Source organism: Elephas maximus, chromosome 22 (genome assembly GCF_024166365.1).
Source record: "Elephas maximus indicus isolate mEleMax1 chromosome 22, mEleMax1 primary haplotype, whole genome shotgun sequence".
In the NCBI taxonomy this organism is placed as follows: domain Eukaryota; kingdom Metazoa; phylum Chordata; class Mammalia; order Proboscidea; family Elephantidae; genus Elephas; species Elephas maximus.
This window is the reverse complement of record NC_064840.1, coordinates 73,614,828-73,640,187: the sequence shown is the minus strand read 5'-3', so window position 1 is coordinate 73,640,187 and position 25,360 is coordinate 73,614,828. Positions and strand designations below refer to the sequence as shown.

The 25,360-nt window shown below is 37.8% G+C and overlaps 1 protein-coding gene across 1 annotated transcript in view; it reads left to right on the top strand.

Moving 5' to 3' along the window:
* SGCZ (sarcoglycan zeta) overlaps positions 1 to 25,360 on the top strand; it is a 741,877-nt gene that overhangs the window by 690,767 nt on the left and 25,750 nt on the right. The window contains exon 7 of the mRNA XM_049866095.1: positions 10,896 to 11,018. Coding sequence (XP_049722052.1) covers positions 10,896 to 11,018 — 123 coding nt within the window. The remainder of the gene's footprint in view (positions 1 to 10,895; positions 11,019 to 25,360) is intronic.

Sequence of the window (25,360 nt, the reverse complement as noted above, 5' to 3'; positions counted from 1 at the left end):
TGGGAAGTTCGATCCTTGACTTTTCAGCTAGTAACTGAGGGTTTAACTACCGCGTTCCTTCCATACCTGCTACAAATAAGTGGTAATAAAATACTTTATAATTTTCAGTGCCATTTTTGCAAGTATCCTAACTTTATTCCACTTAATCTCATAATTAAATTGCTTACACCTTGTGAGCACCAGCGAGCTGGTTTCCTGGAGAGAGAGGGGAGGATGTGGAGGTGAGACTGAACTGGCCTAGTATTTAACGAGTTTTTTTGTACATTTAGCTACAGCACTTCTTTTCATGTTAGGAGGGTTAATCCGATGACAGAGGTTGCTTTGAATTGTAAAATACTCTTGGAAGTAAAAAAAAAAAAAAATCTTGTTAATAATAAAGGACAAAGTACGGAAAATAATTAGAAGGTACAATTGGATGATAACATTATTTTAGACGACTTTGGATGACTCTGCATAAATAGGCACTGTTTTAAGAACCTGCTCTAAAACCCGTTGTTGCCATAGCTCTTAACCACTACGCCACCAGGGTTTCCAGAACCTACTGGAAGAGGTAGAAACCCTGGTGGAATAGTCGTTAAGAGCTACAGCTGTTAACCAAAAGGTCTGCAGTTTGAATCCATCCACCAGGCTTTCCTTGGAAACTCTACGGGGCAGTTCTACTCCATCCTATACGGTCGCTATGAGTCAGAATTAACTCCGCAGTGACAGGCTTGATTTTTTTTTCTTGTTGTCCTGAGAGGTAGAGATGGGTAGTAAAAAGCATAACAGCCAAGCTTCAACCCAAAAGCTAACAGTCAGGATATATGAAAACTGAAGCTCATTTTACAATTTTTTTTTTTTTTAATTTTTATTGTGCTTTAAGCGAAAGCTAACAAATCAAGTCAGTCTCTCATATAAAAATTTATATACATCTTGCTATATACTCCTAATTGCTCTCCCTCTAATAAGACAGCACACTCCTTCCCTCCACTCTCTCTTTTCATGTCCATTCCGCCAGCTTCTGACCCCCTCTGCCCCTCCATCTCCCCTCCAGACAGGAGATGCCATGTGTCTACTTGATCCAAGAAGCTCATTCTTCACCAGTATCATTTTCTATCCCATTGTCCAGTCGAATCCCTGTCTGAAGAGTTGGCTTTGGGAATGGTTCCTTACAAATTATTTTTAACAAAATCAAAATATCTTTGCCAACCCAATTAACTACGTACAATACTATCAGAAGTTACTCTATTTACTAGAATAAAGGACTTCGACATATTGTCAGAACAAACCATATCAGTGTATTCAAAAGATTAGCTTTGGGAAGGGGCACATTTTAGTTGGCCACAGTTATTTAATATATCAAAAAATTGAATATTAAATATTCAATATATCTAAAAAAAAACTTACAGAAGACCAGAGAAATTAAGAACATAATCTTCCCCTTAGAAAGATTAATGTCAGGGGAAAAGTGGATGTTAGACATACTGATTATTTGTTTAATTTATTTAAATGCTGTTATCTTTTTGAAAAACATTAATTGGAAAGTCATTTTATGTACCGGAAGAAAGCAATGAGTGAACAGATACTATTCCTGAGAGAAATGTTCAATTGTAATTGTATATATTGGTCTAAAAGACTCAATCTTTACTCACTAATTTTTTTCCTCAATTCTATGTAGAAGTAAATCTTTTCATTTATTGACTCTTTTGTTTCTATTTGTACATCAGAGACCTGTGGAGAGAGCACATTCAAAAAAGGTATTTCAGAAAAAAAAAACAGAGTATTTACAAAGGTGTAGAGACATTTAAGGGAAACTGAGCTGAGACATACAAGCACTAGCAGTGTTTGGGAGCCACGATCACCTCTTGGCTGAACTGGCAAGGGCAATGAACAGGCACTGGAAACCCAAGAGACTTGTAGACTCAACAGAAACTGTCACTTTAGGTGAAGAAAGGCATCGGTTGTCCAACCAGCTGCAGTGAAGGGTGGCTGGGACCTCGCTTTCTTCTGCCAGTGTTTCCTGTGGAACAAATTGAACTGGGATTCAGAGGGTAAAGGCACCCGGTTGATGTTGAAGGGCAAATAGAGTGTGTCCAGCATATTTTCTTATAGATACTAAAAGTAATTATAATAAATGGTAAAAATTCACATTTTAAATAAACATATCAAGAAAAACATATTTAATACCTATGCAGTGGAAGATGGTGAACAAAAAATTTAAGAATAAATTCAGAGTGAATTTTTTGAGACCTTGGAATGACACAACTTTCTCCATAGGAGAAAGATCTGGCAATCTGCTACCATAAAGATTACAGCCTAGAAAGCCCTAAAAGGCAGTTCTATTTTGTTACTTGGGGTTGCTGAGTCAAAGTGTACTTGACAGTACCTAACAATTACATGTCTATTAATTTTTTAAGATGGTTTTAGTTGTCTTCCTTTAAAGAATGCTGCTGGCATTTTGGGTCAGACAGTTAATTTACTGGCATATGAAATTGATGCCCTTGAACCTTGATCTTAGATTTCTTAGAGTGGACCTAGAGTAGTCCTTATTCCATGATACAGTAGTTTTCCTCCTAAGTTGTGTCATTCTGAGGTCTCAACGCAGTGCCTAGGGTGCCCAGGGATGTATCTCCACTCTAATTGATTGGAAATCAAACTCTTCCTAGAATTCTAGTCTTCTGAGTCTTTGTTCAGCTCACACACCCCTAGTAACAATTCTCTTACAAACATCATGTAATACCACCCTGTGCATACACAGCATAGTACTTAACCAGTGATTAAGGGTGTCCCATGTAGATTTCTGGAACACCTTCTCAGCCCTTTCTGTATTTTATTACCCCACAAATTCCATCCATTTCAGCACTTCAGCATTCCTGACATCTGACCACCCTTTTCTCCACCCACAAGCACCACTGTTTTTTGTTTGTTTGGTCTCTATTTCCCTGTGTTACGATCTGGCAAATTGTCCCCAGGAAGGACCTTGGAATGAATGTACAGTTTGCCATGCATTTCCTTCTCTCAAGGATCACCACCTTGTTCTACCTTTTTCTCTAATATCCGAAAACAATCACTCCGTATGTTTTGTCCAGCCTTCTTATTTATGTGTAAGAGTAGGTTCAATGCTTATTCTTCTATCATGACAGCATCATTAGGACCATTTACCAATATTCCTTCTGTTTGCAAGTTTGTTGGCAAGATCGTATATTCCCACCTATTTAAAAATGAACTTGGTTGCATAATTTTCATTGGCCAATAAAATGTGCGAAAACATGATGTGTTACTGCCAAATGACTTATTGCCACATGCCTTCTGATTCCTGCCACAACCTTGGAATCCTGTGTTGAGGTCACTCGTCATCATTTGTGTCCCTGGGTAATTACAGTGATCCAAGTAACCCTATTGACCCATGTATGTGAACAGTAACAAAAATAAAAACAAAACAAAAACTTTTGTTGGACTAAGCCACTCAATTTTTTTATTGTGTCATAATCTAGATCACCCTTTCTGTTATAAGAGCTTCCATCCAAGTAACCTATATCATCATTTTCTCAGAAACAAAAGCCTATGTGATGCTTCCTTGGGAAGCAAAAATAATGCCTTTCAAAGCAAGCAATTCTAAGAATTCCACGTAATCATAAAAATATGTATTATCTATAACAAGTCAATACGAATGCCCAGTTGCCTAACAATATCACAATTTATTATGATCATATTATAATAAAAATTGAATTTTATAACAAGATTTCTTAAAATGTTCCTCTTGCAGTTTATTCTTTTTTAGTGTTCAATTCATTGATTTATAATACTAAAAGTGTCTTTCCTACTAAGTGAGTTTCAGAGAGAAGACAGTAAAGCCGATTAATATTAAGAGGAAATATGGAACAATTTTTATATAAGAACCAAAAGTCAATAAGCACAACTCAAATATTCTTACTAAAAAGCATTAAAAAGTACTTAAAATGAATACATTAAAGAGTTAGTCTGTAGTGAGTGCACTAACTTTTGGAGAACATTTTCAAGAATATAGTTCTCTGGAATGGTTTCTGTAAAAGTCTTCTTACATCAGAAAAATGAATACATGTATTGTTGAAACTACTTTCAAAATGATATTTAGAAGATGATTGTCAAATAGTTTATTTTCAAAAACAGGAAATATATATTTTTAATTTTGGCATGAAAGTTTTACTTAAATGGTACCATGAAATTTCATTATCAGTTAGATACATTTATACATTATACTATCACATCTAAATAACTTGTATTGAGTGTGATTTTGAAGTAACTTTCAGGAAATGTAAATTACAAAACTGCATGCAGCAATTCCTATTTTATGGTTGTGGTTGAGGTACAGCAACAACTCTTCTTGAGAAACATTCATTGTTTCTAGGAAGAAAATGTGAGAAAATCTGTGTTGGAAAGGCATAAAAGAATGTATGAAGAACTTTTGCAAAATTCTGATAGATTTGTCAAAATGTTGCAGAAGACCAGGGCAGACTGATGAATAAGCGAATGGAGGAGGGAAAAATTCCAAGGAGTTACCAGTTTTTATTCATTGTGGAAACACATTAGAATATTAGAAATAAAAAGTAATAGAGTCCAGTGAGACACATTTTCATTGGTTATTGTCAAGAACCGTGTTTGCGACTTCCATTATCTACTCTTAAGTCTTCCATAAACTGTGCAGCAACACCTTAGACGTTGTTAACATCTGCTGAGAAGTTAGGAAATTATCAGAATTCCAGACATTACCAGAACACACTAGAATTTTGTTTTCTTTTTTTTCTCTTAAAAAGCACTAACCAAAAATACGGTTGTAAGCAATCTCCTCTCATTACTTAAGTATTCATTGATTTTACTGTCATATCGAGTCCCTGGAAACTCTGGTAGCATAGTGGTTAGGTACTATGGCTGCTAACCGAAAGGTCAGCAGTTCAAATCCACCAAGCAGTCCTTGGAAACTCTGTAGGGCAGTTCTACTCTGTCCTATAGTGTCGCTATGAGTCAGAATTGATTCAACGGCAACAGGTTGTTTTTTTGGTTTTATGGAGTCCCTGGGTGATGCAAAAGGTTAAGTGTTAGACTACTAGACCAAAATCTGGTGGTTTGAACCCACCCAGAGATGCCTCAGTAGACAGGCCTGGAGATTTGCTTCCTAAAGGTCATTTGTTCTGAAAGGTCACAGCTTTGAAAACCTTATGGAGCAGTTCTACTCTGTGTACATGAATCAGCTCAAGGGCCACTAACACCAACAACAACACTTATACAATAATTCTATTGACGAAGAGTGAGCTACTTGTATCAGATGGACACTTGAGACTGTGTTGGCATCTCCTGTCTGGAGGGGAGATAGGAGGGTAGAGAGGGTTAGAAACTGGCAAAATTGTCACAAAAGGAGAGACTGGAAGGGCTGACTCATTAGGGGGAGAGTAAGTGGGAGTATGGAGTAAGGTGTATATAAGCTTATATGTGACAGACTGACTTGATTTGTAAACGTGCACTTAAAGCTCAATAAAAATTATTAAAAAAATAATAATTCTATCAGAAAGTATTTATTCACTGTACGTGAATGCCAACTTTTCGTTTCTATTTTTCCTTTATGAATTGAAAGAATAGTGTACCTAATTGAATGACCATGAGGTGTAAAAAATTAGAGAATAATATCTTACCAACTTTGTGCTATTGACAGTTTTGAAACGCTGTAATTTTATGCTGGTATACTATGTAAAAATCAGAATATTTTGTACATATAATGTTCAGCTTTACTCCTCAAATAAATAATAGGTCAAAGATGTCGGCTTTCACTTCTCTTAGGCTACATGTCAATACCAAATAAAAGCCCTTGTCATCAAGTTGATTCCGACTCATAGTGACCCTATAGGTCAGAGTAGAACTGCCCCTAGGAGTGGCTGGTGGATTCAAACTGCCGACCTTTTGGTATGCAGTCAAATGCTTAACCACTGTGCCACAAGAACCCCCATATATACAAGTCGATATACTGCTACAGCTGCTATTGAATGATCTTCAGCAAAATTTACTTCTGTGTGATATAAATGATATTGTTCGATAATTTCTGCTTTCAGGTGGATCACCTTTCTCGGGAATAGGCATAAATCTGGATGTCTTCCAGTCAGTAAAACTTAGAGATAACCATTTAATACACTTACTATGTGGTAGGCCTCAATCAAAAAGAAGTCCTGGGGTTGCGATGGATAAGCGCTCAACTGCTAACTGCAAGGTCTGAGGTTTGAACCCACCAACAGCTCCCCAAGAGACAAAACCTGGAGATCTGCTCCCATAAGGATTACAGCCTAGGGAACCCTACTGGGAAGCTCTAGTTTGTCTGTAGGGTTACTATGAGTCAGAATCCACTGGAAGGCAAAACAACAGCAGCCATCAGTCTACAAGTAGAAATTTTTAGAAATCTTCAACAATCACTGCCTATCCCCCCAGCCCAACACACACACACTAATCAGTGTTTTTGTTTCTTTTTTTTTTTCAAAATGAAAAAAAAGAAATGGCTCTAAGATTCCTTGAAATAATGCTGTGGGGAGAGACCTATAGTATTCTGAGGCAAATTCTCATATCCTTTGTATTAGGCAAATTAATTCTCTATACAGACAATTTTAAACCTGCCCTTAATAATATATTTTTTACACTTGTATTTTCTTTTGGATCTTTTTGATAATTCCTAGAAAAGAAAATGCTTGTATGATTACCTAGACAGCCATTTCATAAATTCCTATGATTTTTTTCCCCCCGGACCTGACATCTATCAACGTTAAAAGGAATTTCTAAACAAAGAATTAGTTGGCTGCACTAAATCTTACTTTTGTCTTTCTTGTGGGCATTCTTAACCTTTTAATGATACTCTTCTTCAAGTCCTTGAAGATAGTTATAGACATACAAAATTAAAAATTTAAATTATGAGGCAGAAAGGGCCCATCGGGGTATGATTCAGAAAACACACCAGAGGTAAGCAGATGTATCCATTCTGACCTTAGCCTTGTTTTCTTAAAATCAACACTAAATGGTACCAAGAGGGCCTGTGGAAATATTTCTTGAGCCTCTTTAGAGATTTTTATTAAAGAATGTTTTCCAGTTGAGGTACTTGATTGTAAAAAACAATGTAAAAAATTCAAAAACCAGTTGAGTTAATGTAGCCTCTGTGCTTGTGAGGAAAAGATGCCTTTGGCTCCTGAATATGATAGTCTGCGAAGAATGTAAGTGTTCCAAAATAAGCAAGGAAGATATCTCTGATGAGAACAATTTGGTTTTTTGTTGTTGTTACTTTGTTTGGTTTTGATGAACAGATACTTAATCTTAAAGAACTTGAGAAAATATCTGCATATTTGTTGAGCACTTCAATCACTTTCAGAAATCCTGTTAAGGCTGGTGGTGTAGTGCTTAGGAGTTACAGCTGCTAACCAAAAGGTCAGCAGTTTGAATCCACCAGGCACTCCTTGGAAACGCTATGGGGCTGTTCTACTCTGTCCTATAGGGTTGCTTTAGTCCGAATCAACTTGACGGTAACGGGTTTTAATCACCTTTTGGAATATATAGTTTTGCTTCATCTTTTCTCTCCTTTCCTCCCAGTTCTCTTTACCTGCTCTTTCTCTGATTTCTCTTTGTTTGATTTTGAAGCTGCTGATGTAACTTCCTAAGGAAGAATTTGGTCTCGATCCTTTAACTAGCAAGTTGGTGTTTGTGATGGCTGATAAAACAAAGTATTGTCTGGATAATCCCAGCTCCCCTGACCTTCTTGCTGAGGAGTCAGAGCTCCTTGCCCAGAGTCATACAGGCATCCTGCTTTCCTGAAACCATGGAAGGGTTAGAGATTGAGATGAGGTTGATTGGTTATTTCTGCTCCTCCGAGCAACTGGATCCTGACTTGACCTTGCGTAGACAATATGTGATGCTCAGAACATGAAAAAACAGAATAAGACAAGATGAGCTGTGTTAGGACAGAATTAATTCAGTTTCATATAGTCTAATAGATTAATTTTAAACATACATTATTCCAACAATTGAATATATGTCCGATTGCAGATGAGAAAAGCAGTATGCTAAAATACAATATGCTCAAAATTGGTTTCTGATTAAAATATTTATTTACTATCAGTACATTGTGGATTGGTTGCAATTTTACAATCTGTAATTATAAAAATTAGTTGAATAAAGTTGGTTGCTTCTGCAGATCTAGATGCTGCTCTTCTATTCCAGGGTACACGGACATTTGCTTATGTGCTTATGTCTTTGCTTACTTATATTTAATGAATTAAAATATCAACTCACTTATCAACATACAAAATATGTCGACCATATCCCGCTGCTCTATATTTCTAGTCGTTTACATAGCAAGCAATGTGGCATTTTCATGTTAATAAAATATCTTCTGTTTAATGAGATAAGTATTATGCTAAGGAAAGTTCGCTATGTGTGCGTATCACTATATCGTGATGATCTAAGGCACTCCGATGCCATTAAAGTCAGCAGATACAGTTTGTGAATCAATTCACCCAGCCATCGGGTAAACTGAAGGGAGCAATGTAGCCTACCTGTTAAGGTTTCATGTGTATAATATCCTTCAGGCAGTTCAGATGTAATTTATTTCTGAGTGCTTTGAAGATAGATTTAAACACAGATACCTGGAAACCCAGAAGAAGTCATCTAACACAATGGCAGAGCTCGCTGCACATCCCTTGTTGGGTTACAATGGTTCAAAGTTTAGAAAGCAGGATATAGGAGGGTTGGAAAATGATTAGGAAAAAAAAAGAACCAAAAACACTCAAATGAATACAGGGTTTTGAAACAATGTTTGCAAGATCAAATGTAGTATCTGTGACCAAGGACAGTAGGTCTTCCACGGTTGCCCATCATTGTTGTTGTGTGCCCTTGAGTCAATTCTGACTCATAGTGTCCCCACTAATGTCATTAAATTCCATTAAAAAAGTCTTTGTTTAAAACAAATGAAGGAACAGTTTCGTTTGTTTGTGTTAAATCCAGTTCACGCTGTGACAGCCCAAAAGGGTAAGACCAGTTTACCTTACTTAGCATAGACGTAGTCAGAGGTTTTCAAAGTTTTTTATGTGGGATGAAATCATATACTTTTAATTTCAGCATATAAGAAATACACTGTTTCTTTTCAGAGAAATTGTCCTATGCATAATAAGAGTTTGGAATTATTTTTCCCCCTCTTGCTTATTGCTGCTCAGGTGCTGTTTTGATGGGGAGGTACAACTTCCCAAAGCACCTGGGCTAGGGTTGGGACCAGGGCTCAGGTGGAACTTGGGCCAAGGGAAAGGGACAGTTTGATTTTAGTGTCCGTTCACCTGTTAACATCCATCTACCAAGCACCTACTACAAATCAGACGTAATCCTAAATTTAGGGGATATTTTGGGATACAAAGATAATCTCAACTTTTGAATTACTGGGGGTTATCCATCCAAAAAATGATTGTAGTACATAAAGATAAATAAAAAGAAATGTGAGCAGAGGGTGATGTGCCTTGGTCCCTGATTGGGTTGTACGTGGTGCAGGTTTACAGTGTAGTTAGTGGAGGAGAGATATTATTAAATCCATATGCTACATATATTATACTAAAAGGAATAAATTGGTGTTGTGGAAATATCAATCCTTTACCCCCATCCACTGTCATGGATTGAATTGTGTCCCCCCAAAATATCAGTCGACTTGGCTAGGTCATGATTCCCTTGTATGATTGTCTACCATTTTATCATCTGATGTGATTTCCCTATGTGTTGTAAATCCTAGCACCATGATGTAATAAGATTAGATAGTGTCTTAAGCCAATCTCTTTTGAGATATAAGAGAGAAGTGAGCAGAGAGAGAGGGACTTCATACCGCTGAGAAAGCAGCGCCAGGAGCAGAGCGTGTCCTTTGGACCTGAGGTTCCAGTGCTGAGACGCTTCCAGACCAGGGGAAAGGCTGAGGACAAGGTCCTTACTCCGGAGCCAACAGAGAGAGAGAGAAAGCCCCCTGGAGCTGATGCCCTGAATTTGGACTTGTAGCTTATTAGATAGCAAAAGAATAAATTTCTCTTTATTAAAGCCTTCCACTTGTGGTATTTCTGTTATGGCAGCACTAGATGACTAAGACATCCACCATCCTAATTTTTTTTTTTCTTTCTCAATTGATATTCATCTTCAGAGCACAGTTAGATCTCGCTGAGGTCCACCTAACTCTCAAATCTCTTATGTTTTCCAAATTTGAAAATTGGCTTTGTGGTCTATGGATGGGATAATAAACAAAAAAGGGCCAGTAAATAGGAACGTGATTCACGATTACATTTATTTAAAGCTATATTTCAATGAATTAAGAAATTCATCGATCGGAAGATACATTAGGGAACACTAAGAATAAAACAATTATATTTGCAAGATGAGTGTAAAATGGATTCAGAGCTATTAAAAGGTACCAAATACCAATGTTAGAATCTATGAGAGGAAGGAGAGGTTTGCCACTGAATTGTGCCTCACCAGTGCCCTAAGGGGTAGCCCCTACGGGTACCATTATCTGCGTTTCAGAGAGAGAAACACAGGTATCGTTCAGTCCACAAATATTTATCAGGTAGCCAGCAGGTACCAGCAGGCATCAGGCATGCCCCTAGTCTGTGGGCTGCAGGAGAGAACAAAACAGTTGTTAACTGGGGAAAACCACAGGCCTTGTTAAGACCGAGTCAGACATGTGCCTAGCAACCCCAGTCCAGCACTCCCCTACCAAATCAGACAACCTCCTAAAGAGAATACCTTGATTTAAAAAGTGCCAATTCAGATGCAAAACATACTGCAGAGAAACATGAAGCAATTAATATATGTACCTTTCTTTTTCTAAAAATGCATCTATTAAAGGTTTCCTGTATACCAGTTTTACTTTCAAACCTTTCCTCTGGCCGTAGGAGCTGACGCCGTGGAAGCTCAGTGTAAGAGGTTTGAAGTGAGAGGGAGTGAAGACGGCAGGGTGCTGTTTTCTGCTGATGAAGATGAGATCACCATTGGGGCTGAGAAGCTGAAGGTTACAGGTACTGTAGACAGAGGTCGTGGAGCACTGTTTCCGTCTTTAGGGAATACGCAACCGCACTAGAAGCTACTTTATCACATGCCTGATTCTGGTGCCTAAAATTGAGTGTCACATAACATCCTGACAGCGCATCATCCGATCTTCAAACTGTTGCACATGGAAGGCACTGGTTATGGGTGCAGAAGAAGCTGGAAATATGAGAGCATTAGTGATGTCCAAGTAAAGCTGTTTCTCTCAGGTGGAGGTGGGTGCAGGGGTGTGTGAGTGGGAGGTGGGAGAAAGGTGAAGTGCAGGTACGAGTCAAGCTGATGAAAGGTGCTGGAAAACTGAAGAAAGCTGGTGGAAAAATAAGTCGAAACTTGAGGAGTATCGTTTAAAGTTGAGGTGCATTATTTAAAGGCAAGAGATAAGTAAACAAAGAACTAAAATGTGGACATCAGGTTAGGACAAAGTGGGCCAGAAGGGTTATACTGCCAGTAAGAGAAATTCTCATACTTTAGGCTTAATAATTGTCAACAACAGTTTATAAGTCAAGAGATAGTGCTATATACACATATTATTTAGAAATCATTCAAGTCATTATTCTAATATTACAATCATTAAAATGAACAGCAGTTGAAATAAAAAAAAAACAGAAGTAGGGCTGGAGATGGAGAAGAATGGGATGACGATTATTTTAAACACAATCGCTTCTGAATTACCTGATTTGAGTGGCATCTATGCTGACTGACTCTCCCTCTTCTGCATCTGTGTGTGTGTGTGTGTGTGTGTGTGTGTATGTGGATAAACACACATCACTCACTAGCTCTTTCAATTTCTTTCCCTCTCAGCCTGACGTATACACATAGCCTTGTGTTTAGTCTTCATCATGCTCTCAGGTGATCTATGTATATTTTCCAATTATCTCAGACGCTCCCCATTCATAGTCTCACATAGAGGGCTGTGCCCTCTGCTTTCAGAAGACCCTAAATAGTAAACTAATGTAATTTGAGGTCATAACTGCAGAATTTAAAGAGCTTTTATAAAGGGTTTGAAGTGAACCACTGGGATCGTAAGAAACACCAAAGAACTGTGAGCATGCCTGTAGCAAACAACCCTGACTTTTCACTTGATGTCAATCTGCAAGAGGCTCCACGTTGTTAATAAAAAATGCTAGTGAGGAATTATTTTAAGATTGATTAGACCTTGCCTCCACGTGCAGTAACGTTTAACCTTCTCACAGAAGAGGCCATATGCACGCAAACAGGAGCACATAGATCCATATACAGGCATACAGATACCCAAAGAGGCACACACGCACACACATATACACACACACTCAAATTCCTGCTGGAGCCTTAGTCTCTCTTTGCCAGATTATCACAGATGAACTTTATAGTAGCTTTATTTATTCCTGTCCTGTTTCTAAAATAAAAGAAAATGAAGATATCAAAGGCGAGTATAATTTAGAATTTCATATGCTTAAAGAAGAAATTTGCGCATAGGGTAAGACGCAGTTTCAGGGCACCAGGATTGATGAGTGACCTCCCGTGTACTTGAAAGTAGGGCTTGCATCATTTGACAAACGACAGTACAAAGTGGCACTGACGCCAGGGCGAGTCACATAAATTAGGTAGCTCTGCTGATAAGACTTTAAAGTTACCTGTGACGAGAGATTGGCGCCAGGTTAATCCTAGAATTCTCAATTTGCCTTATGAAAATTTCTTCTTGGGAAGTATCTATAGGAATTGAATTGAATCCCTTCTGGCTTTATACTTTAAGAGCAATGACATTTGGTAAATGGGCTTCTGTTTCAGGGTGACAGAAAGGATGAATTTATTTAGACAATGGGTGTGTCTGTACACCTGAGGCAAAATCATTTATGACTAAAAGTATTCATAGGTCTGGAGTACCTAAGCATATTTACGTTTACCCTAGTTAACAAGTGCCAGGGATTTGCCTGACACATTGAAACATTACTAGGGTGCAGGAGGGTAGCTGTAAAGCTGCAAATGCTTGCCTGAATTTCAACATTTCTCTCCTCACTATTGCCAGCTTTACCACTTACTGGACTGCCTGTGAAAAATGCCTCAGTTGCTGACTGTTAATGAATTCCAGCCATATAGCTTTTGAATTTCTGTTTTGTATGAAAGTCCAAAAGATTACAACTTTTAAATTTTTTTAAATCCATAGAAAAAATTAGGTTAAAATGTCCTTGTCTGATAAAGAAAATGCAATAAAACATTTCAATCAACTTTAGGCATTAGTAAACTAAGTTAATCCACAATAATAACAACTGAATAATTAAATAACTCTAGCAGTATTTTCAATTTGTATTTATTAAAAGTCCTTTGCAACTTATTGGAAGCTAGTGGAGAAGGTAAGAGAAAATTTTATCATAATTACTACATTTTTATTTGAAAATATTACTACCCTATTTTAACGCATATGCACATATATATAGAAATACACATGCTGTGAATAAACTACCAGGAATATTTTGAAAAAATAAAAATCACCATTCAAGTTTTTATACTTGTATTTTTTGTCTCTATATGAATCTGTTTACATACATACGCACTCAAACACACACACACACAGGGAGAGAGAGCTAGCCATAGATTGATTTAACATTATCTGATAAGAACTGGAAACCCTGGTAGCACAGTGGTTAAGAGCTACAGCTGTTAACCAAAAGGCTGGCAGTCCGAATCCACCAGGCATTCCTTGGAAACCCTATGGGGCAGCTCTACTCAGTCCTATAGGGTCGCTATGAGTCGGAATCCACTCAACAGCAACGGGTTTGGTTTTGGGTTTTTTAATAAGAATTGCAAGGAGCCCTGTAGGCGCTAAAGGTGACGTGCTGAGGTGCTAACTGAAAGGCTGGTGATTCGGGCCACCCAGTGGCTCTGCAGGAGAAAGACCTGGCAATTTACTTCTGTAAAGAGTACAGACAAGAAAACCCCATGGCTCAGTTCTACTCTTTCACATGGGGTTTCTATGAGTCGATAAAATGATACAGGGGCACCCAACAACAATGGCAGTAACAGGAATTACAGCGTAAACTCCAGATTCCAAACTCATCTATTAGGCAATATTACACAACCCACCATCGGGTCAAATGAAACTGATTAAAAATTTTTTTAAATCTCTAAACCAGTCATCGGCTGTTGGTGTTGTTCCTTGCTGTTGAGTCAGTTAGACTTATAGGGATTTTATGTACAACAGAACAAAATGCTACGTGGTCCTGTGCCATCTTCTTACTCTTTGATACGTCTGAGCCCATTGTGAAAGTGATAAAGCCAGTATGTCTCAAGTTTCCATTCCTGTATAACTATCCTTCTTCAGGAGAAAACATACTGAAAATGAGGAAAGAAGACAGTAAGGACACAGAGTAACTTTTCATCTAGTAATCTACAGACATAAATTGCTCATGAGTTTCCAAGTGTTATAACTCTTAATAAAAGGAAGCAGAAGAAGATAACATTATGGACATATTTCTGTAGGTATGTGGAGATCAAAACAAAGTATGTGACAGTGAAAAGAATATTTGAATCAATAAATTCTAATCCTTTTGCTTTGCTGGATATGAGAGCTGTGGGAATAACATGAAAAAGGCAAAATCAACAAAACTATGATGGACAATCACATGCTTCAAATTTGTAATTTCCTCTTCAGATCACTTTACTTGGATAGCTCAGAAATAGTATGCTTAAACCTGTACCACTGCATGTATAGGAGTTTTACACTTTAGCTCACCTATGCATACCTTAAAACTTTATTTTCATTGTGTTCCCTAGAATGGGCTGATATTACCTGATGCAATTATCTTTTGAGATCTGGCAAACACATGAAAGATATAAACCTTTCTGCAGAGAAGACTTTTAAAGTTAGTGCTTCCAGGCAGAATCCATCAACTACAATTTGCACTTTTATTTGTATTCCGAGTAGTAAATTAACTCAGAAAAGAAAGCGCATGTGTAAGTCATTGGACTTTTTAAAGAGAAAGACTTTAGTACTTTGGAATACCTTCATATTAAAGGGAAGGCTGTTAGTTGGATTTAGACCTTTCTATTTTGCCTCTGAAAGAAAAAGGGAATATAGCTAAATGCATTAAGGGAGAAACATATCTCTTTTTTTCCAGACAGTAGCAATTAGAAACTGGCAACCTGAAAGGAGAGTGAAACCCAATCCACATTCACCCTGTGCCCTTGTATTTGTTTGAAAGCCAAGAGTAGCGCTTCCTTGTCCCTGTTCTAATTGAATGATTGGAAGGATAGACAAGTTCCAATGCTTGTCTGACAACCGCAGAAAGGCTTTTTCTAATGAGTTGTCTTTTGAATTAAACACCACGCTTCTGGGTTAAAAATCAATAGTTTCTGTTTTGTTTTTATTTGTTAGTCCTCTACATTCTTATTCTCGTCTGTTAAATTGGCATGCGGTGATGGGGCCATCTCCAGAATCAACGTTTCTATTAGGTAGGCCCATTGTTCCTTCAAGCTGTCCAAATGCCAAGAAAGTGGTAACAGGCATCAGGATGGAGCTGCTTTGTCTGAGTAGCACCTGACGAAGCATGATTAGATCAGGTGCTGAAAAAAGAGGTGAGCCATCACTTAATTTTCCCTGGTGTGGCATGTTCAAGTCTGTAGACTTGGATAAATCACTCAACTCAGGCTGATTCCCAGCTGCTTTTTAAACTTGTTACAGATAAAGAAAGACTTCAAAGAGTCACTAAAAATTTGTACCTCTCCACCTTCCTCCAAAAGCCTCCAGGTAAAAACCGATTTTGGGATTTAAGTGGGTAAACAAGGTGCCACGCCACTTCAAAAAGAAAGCTGTTTCCTCTGAGGATCTTCCTGGCAGTGACTTATTTTTTCAAAAACTCATTTAAAAGTTTCCTGTTTTTATTTTGTTAAATCCAAACTTCTCAAAAATAGAACCATATAATAGAAATGTGAATAACAGAAATGTGTCATAACAGAGAACATCCACACAAAAAAAAAAGAAGTGGTTGAATCAGATAAAGTCTTCTTGGAGTATTGGGTTTTAGAATTTCCCATTTGATGTTTAAATTTTTTTTTATAGCTGTAAGCCTCAAATCTATACAGTGTGTCTATGATACAAATTATCCTGCCATTGTATAGATGAATACTCTGACTTCATATATACGACAATGAAGTTTCCAAAAAGCATATCTTACGGAATTTGGTCTACTAGAATTGATCATAGGTTCTCTGTCTCCTTACTGGCTGTCAACCAGGGGCTGGTCTTTGGCCCTAGAGACTCCTGCATTCCTTTTCTTGCTGTTACAGATTCCTTCCAGTACCAGTGGGGCAAGTCCCTCTCATGTTTCAAATCTCTCCAGCTTGCCCTTCTGCCTCATCTCTGTTACTCCCGCTTTCGCCAAACACCAGAAAAAGAAATTATCTCCCTGTAATGGCTCATGTAATTACATTGAGCCCACCAGGATAATTCAGAATAATCTCCTTATTTCAAGGTCAATTGATTAGTAACATTCATCACATCTGCAAAGTTCCTTTTGCCACGTAAAGCAACATATTCACAGGTTCCAGTGATTAGGGTACGAGTCTCTCTGGGGAGCATTTATTCTGCCTACCACAATGGACAAATTACTGAAACTCTCTAAACCTATTTTTCCTTCTATAAAATGAGTATTTTAAGGAAGAACTGCCATGGAAGATTCGGTGAAGATAAAATGCAGAGATGTGTGCAAGTCACTTTGGTTCAACCCTGGCAAAATTTGATATTCAGTTAATCTATTTCTACCAAATAATAATTTTAGAATGCTATTACTCCTTTTTTATTTGTTTGGGACATTTGTAAAATAAATACACATAAAGGAAAATAGAAGACTTAGGCACTGGATGAAGGGAGGAAACAAAATGAGAGAGACGAAAATATATGAAGTGGAAGTCGTTTATTCTCTTACCTGTGGAAAACTATACTCTGTACTAAATATTTACAGGTATTTGAAGACTCCTTGAGAAAATGTCAGATGAAGGATAGAAAAAGGGAAATGAGTCATCCCAGTTATAAAAGCAAGGACAGTATGTTAGATAGGTTATAGGCTTAAACTACTGACTTAATATACCCCAAAATGCAGTAACTCCAACAAGATAAATTTCATTTTTCTTTTGTATAATGGTGTTGATACAGGCAAGCTCTGTGAGACATCCACTAATTAGCTCTGCAACCCCTGAGGTCCAGGTTGTTGCCCTTCTTCACAATGTTTAGGTTGTCACATACCGTCACTTCTGCATTACAGCATGGGACAAGTGGGAAAAGAGGAAGGATTAAGAAAAAATATTCTTACATATCCTTATCCGGGACCAGCACTCATCACTCTGCTTAGATCTTTCCAGCCAGTATTTAGTCATTTGCTTATGTGTAATTACAAGAACAGCAGAGAAATGCAAGCCCTCATTGGTGTTTATTGGTTTTTTTTTGTTGTTGTTAAAACCTGGGGTGAGAAGTTCTATTAATAAAGGAAGAAAGGATTAAGTGAGAAAATATCATTTATGCCACAAGAAATGATGCTATCATATTAACAAAAACAAACAGCTGATGTGGAGTTGATTCCGACTCATGGTGACCCCAAGTGTTTTAGAGTAGAACTGTGCTCCATAAGATTTTCAAGGCTGTGACCACTTGGAAGCAGATCACCAGGCCTCTGCCAACTTTTTGGATAGTTGCCAAACACTTAACTGTTGTTTGCAGCATCGAGAGATTCTTCATAATGTAATAATCCTAACATGTAACTGGAGTCCCAGGTGGTGCAAGGTAGTGCAAAGTGTAAACACCATCAGCTGCAAACCAAAATGTGGGCAGTCCAAATCCACCCAGAGACACCTCGGAAGAAAGGCTTGCCAGTCTATTTTAAAGAAAAATCAGCTGTTGATAACCCTACGGAACGCCGTTCTACTCTGACACACGTGGGATCACCATGAGTCGGAATCAACTTGACAGCAACTAGTACTGGCTTAATATGCAGCAGCCAAGGGAAAGGCAGGGAGAAAAGCCAATGTGTGCTGTTAATATGTTACCTGGTAGGCAATTTCCACCTTCACAATGGCCCTTAAGTCTGTACCCTTCTTCAGCCCACAGCAATCACCCTCATCCCAGGACACCTGCTGCAGAAGACACCTGTGCGTTTAATCCTGATATTCTTATTTTCTAAAAACCATTGCTACCATGTCATTCAGGAAATCAAGACCATACCTTCTCTATTGTCATCCTCATCAAGCTGAACCTGTCTCCCAGTATCAAGATTTAGAAATTTTAATTTGGCATTTTTCTTATTTCTTTCAAAAATATACCCTCTAGTCCTTGGAAACTCTATGCGGCAGTTCTACTCTGTCCTATAGGGTCGCTATGAGTCAGAATCGACTCGACAGCACTGTGTGGACTGGTTAGTTAGAAGGCAGGCAGCCAAGGGCAAAGGCAGGCAGTGGAACCTGGAGCCAGTGTGAGGAAGGTGGAAACACAGGCCAGTGCCATCTGGGGCTAATGCAACGGTTGTGTCAGTGCGGCTTGGGAAAGGAGCCTGGCAGGGGCCTGGGACCATGTGAAAAGGGCATCAGAGAGGGCTGGTAGGGTCATAAAATTGGCTGCATATGGGGGATTGAGCAAATAAGCAAATATATTGAACATAAGGGGGGCTAGGTTTCTCATTATTGGAGAACAGTTGTACAGACATAGAAAGGAGTGAAGTTAGAAAGAACGCTTGGTTTTAGATTAGAAGTACTGGTATGAACTCAGAGTTTTCAATAAAAAGAAACAGATAATGAAATAAATACAGATGACAGTGTGAATGTCTGTGTGTTTGTTACATACGGAGATATGTATATATATACATCCTAGTATTCTCGACATAGAGGGGTAGGAATCAGTAACTACAGTAGTCCTGAGTAACCAGGCACCCAGATCTTGATTTCTAAATACCTCTCTGCTAAAAGGAATTAAGGGCTTCTTAGAAAAGTACTTGATTCTAAAGCTGGGGCAGGAAAAGAACAAGATGAGATGAGCATAGATTATGCCAGAAAGTAAGGAAATGCCCAATCTGGGTTGGTGATACTTAAGAAAAACACAGGAACCAGTTTCCAGCAGCTCTCACAGGCATTTTGAGCCTCAAAATATATAATGAATTAAACTTATTGAGTAAAATCCACACTGATAAAAGTAAATGAATAAATAGATGGGAAGAAGACAAATATCACTGTTATAGTGCAATGCCAAACAATTAATGTAGAAGCAATGTGGAATTAGAAAATGACAGAGGCAAACGGTGTTCTAGTTATCTGTTGCTGCGTAACAAGCTAACCCAAAACTGAGTGGCTTTAATCCAATGACAGAATCTATTTTGCTCACAACCTGCAATTTGGGCAGGGTTCAGAGGTGACAGCTGGTCTCTACTCGGCATCAGCTGGGGAGGCTCAAAGCCTGGGGGCAGCTATCATATGAAAGCTTGCTCACTCACAAGTCTGCCATTTGCTAATGGCCGTCATCTGAGAACTTAGATGTGGCTGCCTACCTGAATACCATATGTGGCCCCTCCACGTGGCCTCTGTTTCCTCTCTTCATGGTGTCTGGGTTGGAAGGGTAAGCCTCTGGAGAGAGAGTCAGGAGAAGGCTACATGACGTTAAAACAACCCCTTCCTTTTGATTGGAGGAGTGTTAATGAATTGACGGACATATTTTAAAGCTAATTCCATTTTGCTAAACATGAAGTAGGTCACTGGATAAAGGGTATACATGTCCATAAATTTAAAGTTGTTTTGAAATTAAAAAATTGAACCAGATAATAAATCAGATAATTTTACAGAATGTAGAAAAGAGTTTTCAAACTGTAAATCACTTTATTAAGTCTTGTAAAAAATTAAATATACAGGATTAAATTCCCTTCCGTGCAGACTTTTTTATAAGGGGAAATGAAATTACAGAGTCTTGGTTTGCAGCTTCCCGATGGTGACTTTGATGCAGGAGAGAACCCAGATGCATGAAAGGCTATGCTGTCCCTGAGACTATCTCGCTTGAATACCAATTGCCTCCTTAGAGTTTTTGATAGTAGCTGGATTGCAAACCACGGAAGATTGCAGTCCCTGCTGAGTGGCTGAAACACAGGACTTCCGTGCTGTGCATTGAAGAGGGTCCTGCGGTTTGAGTCCATTTCATTTCTTCTTTTTTTCTCTTTCTCAGTAGCAGTGTCCAGTCACTGGTCAGCGTACTCTGTTGGATGCATCATTTCGTTAGGGAAACAGAGTCTCCATACTGGTTTCTCTGGCCAGGCTAACCTGCTGCCGTAGGGTCAATTCTGACTGTATCTTCTTTAACCCCCCTACTCCTGAGCCAGGTAGGCTGGAGATCACTTTTGACGAGGTCAGAATATCCTCGGGAAGAAGTTTGGGTTCAGTTTCAGGGCCAAGGTAAATGCTCGAGTTGAAACCCCCAAATTCCGACTTTAGACCAATTGTAAACTTTAAATTGGAAATCATTGCAAAGCCACATGTAGTTGTAGGAAGTGACACAGAGAGCTTCTGTGTAACCTTAACCCCATTTCTCCCAGTAGTAATAGCTTGAAAAAGTATATTGTGATATCACAACCAAGGTATGGACACTGATGCAGTCATGGTACAGAATATTTCCATCAACACAAGGAGCCCTCATATTGCCATGTTATAGCCACACCTATTCCTTCCCACACACCCATCCCTTAATCCCTGGAAACCAGTAATGTGTTTTCCAATTCTATAATTTTATCTTCTAAAAAATGTTATATATGGAATTATACAGTACTGCCATTTTGGGACTGGCCTTTTTCACTCAACATAATTTCCTGGAGATTCATCCAACTTGTATTTACCAATAGTTTCTTCCTTTTTATTGCCAAGTAGTAGTCCATGGTATGACATATTCATAGGTTCTGAGGACTAGACCTTCGACATCTTTTGGGGAGGAGCATTTTCTGCCTACCCCACTGATAATAATTGATAAATTTCACCAATTTTTTTTTTTTGCTCACTAAATTGGGAGCTCCCAGATGGGAGGAGCTGTAAATATAGAATTCCTCATTTCCTGAATTCAGGATTGGTAATGGAAAAAATAGTAATTGAACTAGGAGTAAGCACGCTTGTGTTCTAGCCCTAGTTTGTACTTTGAATATATCATATATAACCATTCACACATTGAAAGGTATCTAGTTGTTTCTAGATTTGGGCCATTGCAAATAAGTTTCTTTGAACATTTGTTTACAGGTTTCTATCTGAATATAATTTTTCATTTCTTTGGGATAAATGCTCAGGAATACAATTGCTAGGTTGTATTGTGGATGCATGATTAATTTTATAAGAAAATGCCAAACTATTTTATAGAATGGCTGTAACATTTTACACGTCTACCAGCAATGTGTAAGTATTCTATTTCCTCTGCGTTCTCTTCAGCATTTGGTATTGTCACTACTTTTTAATTGGAAACCTGGGTAGCAGTGTGCTGGTAACTGTGTAGTGATATTTCACTGTGGTATTAATATGCCTTTCCCTGATGACTGATGATGTTGAACATATTTTCATGTGCTTACATGTCATCTGCATATCCACATAAGTAAAATGTATATACTGTACATATCTTTTGCCCATTTTATAGTGAAATTGTACATTTTTTACTGTTGAGTTTTCACCTGCCGACTTTTGTGTGTATGTGCTCTGCATAAATTGGATAAAATTTCCATGTTCATATAAATGATAACCAGGACATTGCTAAGAAGAATAGAAGGGAGGGAGAAAGGGAGAGATAGAGAGACATAGGTTGGAAAAAGATTACAGGCTTAAATGTATTACCTAAGTTTTTCAGTTACTAGCTAGTTGCATTAATTTCCTGTTGTTTGCTGTAATTTCACAAACTATGTGGTTTAAAACACACAGATTTATTATCTTACAGTCCTGGAGGTCAGAAGTCCAAGAGAGGCCTCCTTGGACTAAATTCAAGGTGTCAGCAGGACTGCTTTCCTTTCTGAATGCCCTAGGAAGGATCTGTCTCCTTGCCTTTTCCAGGCTCCTGACACCATCTTCATCTTCAATGGAATGGAGTCAATTCTCTTTATATTGCCATTTCCCTGATTCTCCCTTTTTTGCCTCCTCTTCCATTTTTAAATGGCCCCTGTAATTATACTGTACCCCCCCCAACACACACACACACAATCTTGGATAATCCAGGATAATCTTCCTATTTTAAGACCATCTGATTAGTGAATTTAATTCCATCTGCAACCTAAATTCCCCTTTGCCATGTAACATGACATATTCACAGGTTCTGAGGACTAGACCTTCAGCATCTTTTGGGGAGGAGCATTTTCTGCCTACCACACTAGATGATAATTGATCAATTTCACCAAACAATTTTTTTTGCTCACTAAATTGGGAGCTCCCAGATGGGAGGAGCTATAAATATAGAATTCCTCATTTCTTGAATTCAGGATTGGTAATGGAAAAAATAATAATTGAACTAGGAGTAAGCACATTTGTGTTCTAGCCCTAGTTTGTACCTCTTCCTAACCCTGGGCCATCCTACTAGCTTTATGCCCTTGGATAAATTATTTAATCCATCTGTGCCTCAATTTCCCCAACTGTAAAATGGGCATATAATTTTTATCTCTGTAAGAGATAGAAAGAATTACGTTGTTAGACTTAATATCTGCTCATTACTTAGAACAACGACCAAAGTTTATTATAGTTTATTAAAGTTCCTTATTTTAGAATTCTTTGTATCCAACACTCTAAACAGGGCTGTTATTACCTTCCTTGTAGCTAAATCTTTGTGTCCATAAATAATTATTTCCTTAGGATAAATTGATTGTCCAAACAACTCAATACTAAGGACTTTTTTTTTTTTTTTTAACCATTTTGCCTTCTCGTCAGTGATCAATGAGAATTCTCATATCCCTGAACTACCACTGATTTTTTACTAAGTCTTTCAAACTTCTTTTAGACATACCAAGAAAAAAAACCAGTTGTCGTTGAGTTGGTTCCAACTCTTGGCAGGCGACCACATGTGTGTTAGACTAGAACTGTGCTCCGTAGGGTTTTCAATGGCTGAATTTTGGGGTAACAGATTACCAAGCCTCTCTTCTGAGGTGCCTCTAGGTGGAATTGAGTCTCCAACCCTTCGGTTAGCAGCCAAGTGCTTTAACTGTTTTCACGACCCAGGGACTCCAGAAGTACCAATAATGCAAATCAAACGTGACATATACTATAGTGCAAAAAATATAGCCTTATTGTAACCACATACAGTCCTATGAGTAAGAGAGAATAGATTTTTATTTTACATGTGATACAATTAAAATTTTTAATAATTGAAGGACTTATTCAAAGCCACTTTGCTGGTGAGGCACCAGATTGACCTAGAACTCAAATTTTATATCACATGTTCTCTCTAATGTCACTTGAGGAGAGAAATCACTGTATGTATTACAATAACAAAATATTTGGCACACAATCATTTAATTTAATGGACCACTTCAATGATTTGAATTTCACTGTTTCCTACTTTCTTATTTTTTGCCATGATTTTAGTCACTTTAACAGCAACAAAAAATAAAGCTTTACAATTTGAGGCAAACGTGAGAATTCCATAAGCTACAACCTGTTATTTTCAAACAACTATCTAGGAAAAATAATTGACTGTACTTTCAAAGAAAGGGTTATTTTTTCAGAGGAAATGCCATTTTGAAAAGTTCCACAAATGCTTTAAAGTAGTGACTTCCCAAGCACCATGTAATGGTATCCATTTGTATGAGCCTAAAGTGGAAAATAGTAGCAAATAGCATGTTATCCCAGCCAGGAAGAGAGTACTAACCGGCATGACATGTTGACTTTACTAAAATCCTGGTCACTAGAAAAGGAGAATTTTTTCAACACTTCAGGAAGTTAGCTTTTAGTGCTAGATTATAAAACAAAGAGCATCATCATGTAAAACAGCTTTATAAGAAAATTTCATAAGAATTTACTAATATTTTTCTCTATTAAAATTTTACTGGTATAACATTAAAATTTTAAATCTAGAAATACCTTTCTTACAATTAGTAGAATAATATGAAAATGCACGTCTACCTTCAGCTAATCTTTATTTGTGTGATCTCAAAAGACAAATATGATATAGATATTTTAACTTAAAAAAGAAAAAAAAAAAAAAAAACCACTGCTATTGACTGCCTTCCCAATCCGTAGCAACCCTGTAGGACAGAGTAGAACTGCCCCATAGGATTTCCAAGACTGTAAATGTTTATGGAAGCCAACTGCTGCACCTTTCTCCCACAGAGCAGCTGGTAAGTCTAAACCATCAACATTTGGGTTAGCAGCCAAGTGCTTAACCACTGCACCAGGCGGGGCTTAACTTAAAATAGGAAGTAACAAATATCAGTAACATGCATATCAAAGATGCATATAAAAAGGAAGAGAAATAGCCTGGAACTTCTAAGTTCTTTGTATTTACCCACACATAACCCTTTTCTCAAGGTTGGGACATGTTTTTCCATGTTGTGACATACAGGCTTACTTTAAGGTACTAATATTGGAAAAAAGGACCATTGTGAATTTAGTTAGTGTTTACCCATCTTGGCTTTAATTTGCAGGTGGTTTTACTTTGAAAAAAAAAAAAAGTTCGAAATATTAATATTGAAATTATTTGTTTATCTTCAAATTGCAACCACCCTGTTGTTGCTGTTCTTAGGTGCCCTCAAGTCAGTTCCAACAACTCAGAGACCCTGGATACAACAGAATGAAACACGCCCGGTCCTGTGCCATCCTCAAAATCGTTGTTATGCTTGAGTTCATTGTTGCAGTCACTGTGTCAAGGGTCTTTGCTTTACCGAGCATGATGTCTTTCTCCAGGGACTGATCCCTCCTGATAATACATCCAAAGTATGTGAGACTAGTCTCCCCATCCTTACTTCTAAAGAGCATTCTGGTTGTATTTCTTCCAAGACAGATTTGTTCTTTCTTTTGGCAGTCAATGGTATATTCAATATTCTTTGCCAACACCACAATTCAAAGGCATCAGTTCTTCTTCAGTCTTCCTTATTCATTGTCCAGCTTTCACATGCATATGATGTGATTGAAAATACCGTGGCTTGGGTCAGGCGCACCTTAGCCTTCAAGGTGACATCTTGCTTTTCAATACTTTAAAGAGGCCTTTTGCAGCAGATTTGCCCAATGCAATGTGTCTTTTGATTTTTTTTATTTTTACATATGCATTTTTAAAATTTTTTATTGTGCTTTAAGCGAAAGTTTACAAATTAAGTCAGTCTCTCATACAAAAATTTATATAGACCTTGCTATATACTAATTGCTCTCC